The sequence below is a fragment of the Clarias gariepinus genome, chromosome 11 (genome assembly GCF_024256425.1).
Source record: "Clarias gariepinus isolate MV-2021 ecotype Netherlands chromosome 11, CGAR_prim_01v2, whole genome shotgun sequence".
NCBI lineage: Eukaryota > Metazoa > Chordata > Actinopteri > Siluriformes > Clariidae > Clarias > Clarias gariepinus.
The window spans coordinates 31,428,117-31,437,500 of record NC_071110.1 but is presented as its reverse complement, the minus strand read 5'-3'; the positions used below and the strand labels follow the sequence as shown (position 1 = coordinate 31,437,500).

Below are 9,384 nucleotides of genomic sequence, written 5' to 3'. Positions count from 1 at the left end.
ACACACACACACACACACACACACACACACACACACACTGTTCCAGATTCCTCCTTGTGTGACAAATCGTGGGTTTCCATAATCGCTTTCGCCCTTGTGTACCATCATGTTTATGGAGTGTGTGTGTGTGTGTGTGTGTTGTGCTGGAATGTGTTTGGCATGCAGTGGGTGCTGACATGCCAGCCTCACACTCCTCCTTCTGCTCCTTTATTATTCTTTTCACTCCTTTCCACCAGAAACAACAGGACGGCTGGTGAGCGTCTGATTTTGCTCTGGAGTGTAAAACCTGATCTGGACGACATTAGATGTTTTTCCAGTTTATGGAGCCGGAGATAAGATTAGCAATAATTGCTTGTGTTTATAAAAAACACAGAATTTGCCAATGGGGGGGAAAAAACATAAACAAAACGGGGTTAATGTGGAGGTTACGTAAGTCAATAAACGGCCTTTACACTGATCTCTCTCTCTCTCTCTCTCTCTCTCTCTCTCTCTGTATTTGAATAGACCAGCTCACTGCCCCAGTCCTTAGTATCTAAAAATACCACAGAAAAAAAAAAAAACACAATAAGAAAACGCACACACACACACACACACACACTCACACACAGAGTGTAGTTAATGTTCTCTGCACTCTGTGTTGCACTGAATCCAGTTGTTTGTTTTGATCACTGTGTGTGTGTGTGTGTGTGTGTGTGTGTGTATTTGATCTAAGTGGGTGGAGCTTAACACTTAAGCATTAAGTGATTTGATTGGCTGGTTCATGTTGATTGATGTGTGGATAAGAGAGACAAAATTAGAAACCTTATTCAGGATTGAAGCTGTGAAAGTCTGTGTGTGTGTGTGTGTGTGTGTGTGTGTGTGTGTGTGCGCACGCAAATTCCTTTATACTTCCTTTCAATAGATTAAATCATTTAATTTCTATCCGTCTCTCTGTCGGTCTCTCTCAATCTCTTTTTGTCTCTCTCTCTTTGTCCGTCTCTTTTTGTCTCTCTGTCTCTTTCTCTCCATCACGTATTAAAATTCTTGCTCCGGTCCCCCCCCCCCCCCCCCCCCCCACACACACACATATACTCCTGTCTTTCTGCTGAAGTCTTTCCTTAGCATCTAACACAGACGCCCCTGTTGTATCGCTCTCGTTTCCTTTTCTTCTTTTATTTCTACCCAGTTCCTAAAAAAGCATGAATACCAGAATGCATTCTAGCTTCATATCCACAGTCTTATCTTTGAGCTAATCTCATCAGTTACTAGATACTAGGCCAAAAGTTAGCACTCGTCTAATGAGTCACGACACAGACATGGAATTTTTTTTATAAAGTGCGTGATTGATTTCCACGCCGTAGAAGAAATCTTCAGACTTTCTAACTTCACACTTTATTTTAATACAGTTGCTTAAAACTACTGTAGTATTCCAGCTTCCTCTTTTTGGAAGTCATATGTGTTATATCATAGTTTTGTGTTTGTGTGTGTGTTTTAGATTCGACTCGGGGAAGGACGGCTACATCGATCTGATGGAGCTGAAGATGATGATGGAGAAGCTGGGAGCTCCTCAGACTCACATCGGCCTGAAGAACATGATCCGTGAGGTGGACGAAGACTATGATGGCAAGCTCAGCTACAGAGAGGTGTGTGTGTGTGTTTATAGTCATCTGCTTTGGTGCTTTAAGTCTATTCATTGAGTCTGAATCAGAGTCAGATTAATGCTTTTTTGTTCATTTGCTATTTTTCTTGGTTTAGATTAGATTAGTCTATTTTTGGTAATTTGGTCCAACATAGGAACATCAGGCGGTGAATACTCCCCCCACTGGTGATATCAGTTAGTTACTTATGGGGTCGGGTTGCCAGTTTGATGCCAGAATTACACACTACAGGCAATTCCTATCCATCCACTAATCTAGGAATGTCTGTAATCTAACAAGGAACCATGGAGGCCAGTGGTGACCACTGTATTTATTTCTACTTTTACAACCGTGGTAGCACCACCGGTCAACATTCACATGTGCACTCACACACTAAAGGCATTAAGGAATTAGACTAATCAGCATGTCCTTGGACTGTGGGAGGAAACCAGAGAACCCGGAGGAAACCCACCAAGCACGAGGAGAACATGCAAACTCCACGCATACAGACCTCAAGGCAGAACTCGAACCCTCGACCCCTTTAGGTGCGGAGTGACAGTGCTAACCACTACTCCACCGTGCCGCTAACACACACACTATACAGTGGTGTGAAAAACTATTTGCCCCCTTCCTGATTTCTTATTCTTTTGCATGTTTGTCACACTTAAATGTTTCTGCTCATCAAAAACCGTTAACTATTAGTCAAAGATAACATAATTGAACACAAAATGCAGTTTTTAAATGAAGATTATGTTATTAAGGGAGAAAAAAAACTCCAAATCTACATGGCCCTGTGTGAAAAAGTAATTGCCCCCCTTGTTAAAAAATAACTTAACTGTGGTTTATCACAGTTAAAAGTTCAATTTCTGTAGTCACCCCCAGGCCTGATTACTGCCACACCTGTTTCAATCAAAAAATCACTTAAATAGGAGCTACCTGACACAGAGAAGTAGACCAAAAGCACCTCAAAAGCTAGACATTATGCCAAGATCCAAAGAAATTCAGAAAAAAATGAGAACAAAAGTAATTGAGATCTATCAGGCTGGTAAAGGTTATAAAGCCATTTCCAAAGCCTTGGGACTCCAGCGAACCACAGTGAGAGCCATCATCCACAAATGGCAAAAACATGGAACAGTGGTGAACCTTCCCAGGAGTGGCCGACCGACCAAAATTACCCCAAGAGCGCAGAGACAACTCATCCGAGAGGCCACAAAAGACCCCAGGACAACAACTAAAGAACTGCAGGCCTCACTTGCCTCAATTAAGGTCGTGTTCACGACTCCACCAAAAGAAAGAGACTGGGCAAAAACGGCCTGCATGGCAGATTTCCAAGGCGCAAACCACTTAAGCAAAAAGAACATTAAGGCTCGTCTCAATTTTGCTAAAAAACATCTCAATGATTGCCAAGACTTTTGGGAAAATACTTTGTGGACCGACGAGACAAAAGTTGAACTTTTTGGAAGGTGCGTGTCCCGTTACATCTGGCGTAAAAGTAACACAGCATTTCAGAAAAAGAACACCATACCAACAGTAAAATATGGGGGTGGTAGTGTGATGGTCTGGGGTTGTTTTGCTGCTTCAGGACCTGGATGGCTTGCTGTGATAGATGGAACCATGAATTCTACTGTCTACCAAAAAATCCTGAAGGAGAATGTCCGGCCATCTGTTCGTCAACTCAAGCTGAAGCGATCTTGGGTGCTGCAGCAGGACAATGACCCAAAACACACCAGCAAATCCACCTCTGAATGGCTGAAGAAAAACAAAATGTAGACTTTGGAGTGGCCCAGTCAAAGTCCTGACCTGAATCCTATTGAGATGTTGTGGCATGACCTTAAAAAGGCGGTTCATGCTAGAAAACCCTCAAATAAAGCTGAATTACAACAATTCTGCAAAGATGAGTGGGCCAAAATTCCTCCAGAGCTCTGTAAAAGACTCGTTGCAAGTTATCGCAAACACTTGATTGCAGTTATTGCTGCTAAGGGTGGCCCAATCAGTTATTAGGTTCAGGGGGCAATTACTTTTTCACACAGGGCCATGTAAGTTTGGATTTTTTTTCTCCCTAAATAATAAAAACCATCATTTAAAAACTGCATTTTGTGTTTACTTGTGTTATCTTTGACTAATAGTTAAATGTGTTTGATGATCAGAAACATTTAAGTGTGACAAACATGCAAAAGAATAAGAAATCAGGAAGGGGGCAAATAGTTTTTCACACCACTGTATATAGTATGATACAGTGATATAGCAGTGAGAGAGGACATGAAGGTTGATGAAGTTGGTGTGAGAGAAGAGGATGCAGAGGATAGGGTTAGATGGAGGCAGATGATTCGCTGTGGCGACCCCTGAAAGGGAACAGCCGAAAGACAAAGAAGATGTATACAGCGCGCGTGTAAAGCAAAAGCAAGTCTCATTAGAGAGGTTAAAAATCCATGTTCTCTCTCTGCTTAAGGCTTAGCCTGCTTTTTTCCTGCTGTGTGTGTCTATGCGCACGCGTCATTGGACACCGTGCTCCACACACACACATATATATATATATATATATATATAGGGCTGCAACTAATGATTATTTTAATAATCGATTAATCTGTCAATTCTTACGTATTAGTATGGTGTTTCTAATAATCATTTAGGTGAGTGTGTGTGTGTGTGTGTGTATGTATATATATATACACACACACCCACACACACTCACAAGTCTAATACTAATACAGTGTTTGACCCCCTTCGTCTTCAGAACTGCCCGAATTCTACGTGGCATTGATTCAACAAGGTGCTGAAAAACATTCTTTAGAAATATTGGCCCATATTGATAGGATAGGAACTTGCAGTTGATGGAGATTTGTGGGATGCACATCCAGGGCACGAAGCTCCATTTAGGTACAGTGAACTCATTGTTCAAGAAACTAATTTAAAATGATTCGAGCTATGTGACATGGTGCATTATCCTGCTGGAAGTAGCCATCAGAGGATGAGTACATGGTGGTCATAAAGGGATGGACATGATCAGAAACAATGCTCAGGTAGCCCGTGGCATTTAAACGATGCCCAATTGGCACTAAGGGGCCTAAAATGTGCCAAGAAAACATCCCCCACACCATTACACCACCACCACCAGCCTGCACAGTGGTAACAAGGCATGATGTATCCATGTCTTCATTCTGTTTACGCCAAATTCTGTCTCTACCATTTGAATGTCTCAACAGAAATCGAGACTCATCAGACCAGGCAAAATTTTTCCGGTCATCAACTGTCCAATTTTGGTGAGCTTGTGCAAATTGTAGCCTCTTTTTCCTATTTGTAGTGGAGATGAGTGGTACCCGGTGGGGTCTTCTGCTGTTGTAGCCCATCCGCCTCAAGGTTGTGCGTGTTGTGGCTTCACAAATGCTTTGCTGCAGACCTCGGTTGTAACGAGTGGTTATTTCAGTCAAAGTTGCTCTTCTATCAGCTTGAATCAGTCGGCCCATTCTCCTCTGACCTCTAGCATCAACAAGGCATTTTCGCCCACAGGACTGCCGCATACTGGATGTTTTTCCCTTTTCACACCATTCTTTGTAAACCCTAGAAATGTTTGTGCGTGAAAATCCCAGTAACTGAGCAGATTGTGAAATACTCAGACCGGCCCGTTCGGCACCAACAACCATGCCACGCTCAAAATAGCTTAAATCACATTTCTTTCCCATTCTGACATTCAAATTGGAGTTCAGGAGATTGTCTTGACCAGGACCACACCCCTAAATGCATTGAAGCAACTGCCATGTAATTGGTTGATTAGAGCATTAGCATTAATGAGAAATTGAACAGGTGTTCCTAATAATCCTTTAGGTGAGTGTGTGTGTGTGTGTGTGTATATATACATTTAAATGAAATAAAAAGTTGTGAGGTGTGTGTGTATGGTTAAAAGTCATCCTTCAGTCTGATCCTTTGATAAAACACAAACCTGCCCTCCCTCACCAAGTGGATGTAGAAATCAGCTGAACACAGAGAACACAGAGCCGGCGCTGAAGAAATGATTCTGAACTAGTTTGTTTGTATCGCTTATGTTTCCTGTTTATCTTCCTGTTGCACCAAATTTTCAGCTCTACTGCTCTGTCCTTCAGTTCAGTTTGGCAGCTCCGAAATACTGCGACAAAAAAGTAGGGAAAAAAAAAAAACCTCCCGCGGGATTCACTTTGGCTGTCACGTTGAGTCGCTTTCTCTCTGTGAACGAATCGCTCGCGAGTCGAGACGGAGAAGAACCGAGACAACCTCGTCCTCACCTCGCACCAAGATTCGGCTAAACAAAGGAACAAACCTTGGGAGAGTGGGGGGGAGGGGGGCCTTAACAAAGAGCTACACACACACACACACATACACACACACACATACACACAAACTTAGGCAGGTGATAAGGGCAGCTGTGTGTGGAACACAGTGACTCTGTTGCTTGTGTCGCTCAGTTTCTGGCATTCCATATGGATAAGATTATACACACACACACACACACACACACACACACACACACACACAGTCACTTTATTTAAGATTGCCATGAAATCAGCATTCACAATTAAGCTGTCTCAATTGACTCAGTTTGCCTTTTGCTGTCTCTCTCTCTTTGTCTCTCTCTCTGTCTCTGTCTCTTTCTCTGTCTTTCCCTCTGTCTTTCCCTCTGTCTCTGTCTCTTTCTCTCTGTCTTTTAGTTCCTCTTGATTTTCAGGAGAGCAGCATCCGGGGAGCTGCAGGATGACGACCCTCTCATGGCACTCGCTCGTCTCTCAGAGATTAACGTGTCCAACGAGGGCGTGAAGGGAGCACGTGACTTCTTTGAGGCCAAGGTGTGTGTGTGTGTGTGTGTGTGTGTGTGTGTGTGTAATCTTATCCATACGGAATGCCTCAGTCACTGTTAAATGACAGTGCGCTTTTGTGTCTCTTGTGTCTCTTGACCTCATTTAAAGTGATAATTTACTGAGGTTCAGTCCAACTAACTGGCTCCCCCTAGTGGTGATGAGTACATAGTTTCATAGTTGTTTTTGTAAGGTGATGTTTGTCTCCATCTGATGGCGCGCGTGTGTGTGTGTGTGTGTGTGTGTCATGTGGAACGCATGCTTTGTGTTATATTTTGTGAATGGGAAATGTGTGTGTGTGTGTGTGTGTGTGTGTGTGTGTGTGTGTGTGTGTGTGTGTGTGTTACAGGCTCAGGTGCTGTCAGTCCGCAGTAAGTTCGAGGCAGAGCTTCGGGAGGAGAAAGAGGAAAAGCAGAGGATGGAGGAGGAGAGGAAACAACGACGGGCCGCCTTCAAGGAGTTGCAGTCTGCATTCTGTTCCTGAACACCCAAACACACACACACACACACACACACACACGCGCGCACACACACACTGTACCTCCTGCTGATGAAAGCTGAAGCACACCTGTAAAGCCTCACTGTAATTGTAGCAGAAGTAGCTCACACACACACACACACACACACACACACACACACACACACACACACACACACACACACAGCTTTAACAGTGTGAGCTTCCTATTTTACTCTGACTAGCTCTATTTTTGAGATAATATTTAATATAAGAGAGAATATTAATGAATAATAAATAGAGAGAAATATATAAACATATAATAAACACGTGTAACGTATAAATATTTAAAGTGGTGGCATGACGAGCCACTTCATTACATCATGTTTAAAAAAAAAAAAAAGGGAAATATGTGGTCACTATAATTTTTTAAGAAGTGCATTGTTCTTCTTTTTCTTTTTTAAACCTTGAGCATCTTTTTTTATTGTAATTTAATTTTAATCTTAATTTAAATGTTTATTTTTACATTAGTATGTGTGTCATAGTCCATTAATAATAAAATCCATTCTTAAATGAGTGAACATTTCGAAGTGTGTAAATGCACTCACACACACACACACACACACACACACACACAAATAAAAGTGTATTATCTCATAAGTGCTTCATTTGAAAAGTCCAGGATGCTTGTTTGTACAGTATTTATATCTTTTGATTTCTTTCTTAGACCCCACGGTGTGTCCTGGTTAGCACTGTTACCTTTAGGGTCGGCGTTTGATTCCCAGCCAGGTTTGATGTCTGTGGCTGCGTGCATGGAGTTTGCAAGTTGTCTCTGCGTTTGGTGGGTTTCCTCCAGTCCAAAGACTTGCAGATTAGGCTAATTGGTGTTCCCAAATTGGCCGTAGTGTGTATGTGTGTGCGCCCTGCGAGGTATTGGTCCAGGGTGTACCCTGCCCTAAATCTCCGTGGATAGGCACCAGGCCCCACCCTGAATACAGGTTAAAGTGGTATAGACGATGAGTGAGTGGGTTTCTTCCTTGTTATTTAAAAAGACACGCCTCTTCACCTTCTCATAAACTATTGCAGGTTGTTACTTAGCTTTGAAAGAGTTAAATCATCAGAGACTTATTGCCACTTAGTTACTCCCAAACAAACCCTATTTACACTTATGTTCTTCAACGAACACGATCTAATGCACCTTTAAAAGGAGGTAATTGTGATATTAAGTTTATTTGTTGCCACAAGGTGGAAGCAGTGAGTCAAAAAACATCAAACAGGCCCTGTGTTTATGAATTATTATTTACAGTACTGTATTAATGCACAAAACTAGCATGGAGTAAACAAAGCTAAGTTTGCAGTATAGCAAAAAAATTTCCATTCACAAGATTTATATATGCCTACGGCGTTATAAAAACACTAAATACGCTATAAAGCACCCGACCTTTTACTGTATGTTGCGTATTCAAGGCACAAACTAAACACAGTACATGTTTTTTAAAGGACATCTAAAGTGACTTACATTTTTAATTAAATTTTAAGGGAAGGGTTGAGGATTTTAAGGGAAGGGTTGAGGATTTTAAGGGAAGGGTTGAGGATTAAGGGCCTTGCTCAAGGGTCCAACAATGGAAACTTCCTGGTGCTGGGGTTTGAACCTGATCAATAATCCAACACCGAGCTCACTCCTGCCTCCCATGTGAAATGGTAATATACTAAACACCTTGATCTTTGAATCTCATTCCTGAGTGTTTTTTTTAGGAAAGGAACAATAACTGAGTTTAATATCGCACTAATAATCTGAATACCAGCCCAATCGGAATTAAACCGCATCATATAAACAGCTCAACCGGTCGGATCATTGCCTTTTCTTTTATTCTTTCAGCGCATGTTTGCTCCAAGTAGGGCTAACATACTGTAAGGTGACTTGATGCGTCTCCAGAAGGCCAGATTCTACTTCCTCCTTCTGGTCTTTGCTTTAGACCATCATCCACTGCATTTCAAGATGAGGAAAGAATAATGATTGGATTCACACATCATAAAGCATCTGACCAATCATAGATGAGGCTGAATTCTTGTAACCAATCATAAGGCATGAGGCGGGATTTGTCTGAAAAATATGTGAATCCTTACCTGACCTCAAACGAGGGTAAACAAAGGAAATAGTTGGTACCAGATAGATGGAATTTTTGATTTGAATGATTTTAGAAGAAAGAAGCAATATTGTCCATGTAAACATAGCTAATAAGAAACAAGCATATAAATAAAAGTACTGTAAATCACATGTAACTAAGCTGCCTGAACATCTTCCAACTGCTCAGCTTTCAACTCAAAATGGCTGCTCTGAAATCTTTAATCGGCTTTTCTCGCTCTCTGCATTGGCAATGTTAAAAAATAATTTACCAGTTATACTCCTAGTGAATCCAACTTGTTTGTTACGGGGACTAAACACACTCCCGCAGTAAAGTCTTATGGCCTCCATTCTGGACAATTA

General features: G+C 41.8%; 1 protein-coding gene across 1 annotated transcript in view; it reads left to right on the top strand.

The window, feature by feature from the left end:
• efhd1 (EF-hand domain family, member D1) overlaps positions 1-7,471 on the top strand; it is a 9,568-nt gene extending 2,097 nt beyond the window's left edge. The window contains 3 exon segments of the mRNA XM_053507600.1: positions 1,475-1,622; positions 6,296-6,430; positions 6,789-7,471. Coding sequence (XP_053363575.1) covers positions 1,475-1,622; positions 6,296-6,430; positions 6,789-6,923 — 418 coding nt within the window. The 3' untranslated portion in view covers positions 6,924-7,471.
• Positions 7,472-9,384: the final 1,913 nt, after the last annotated feature.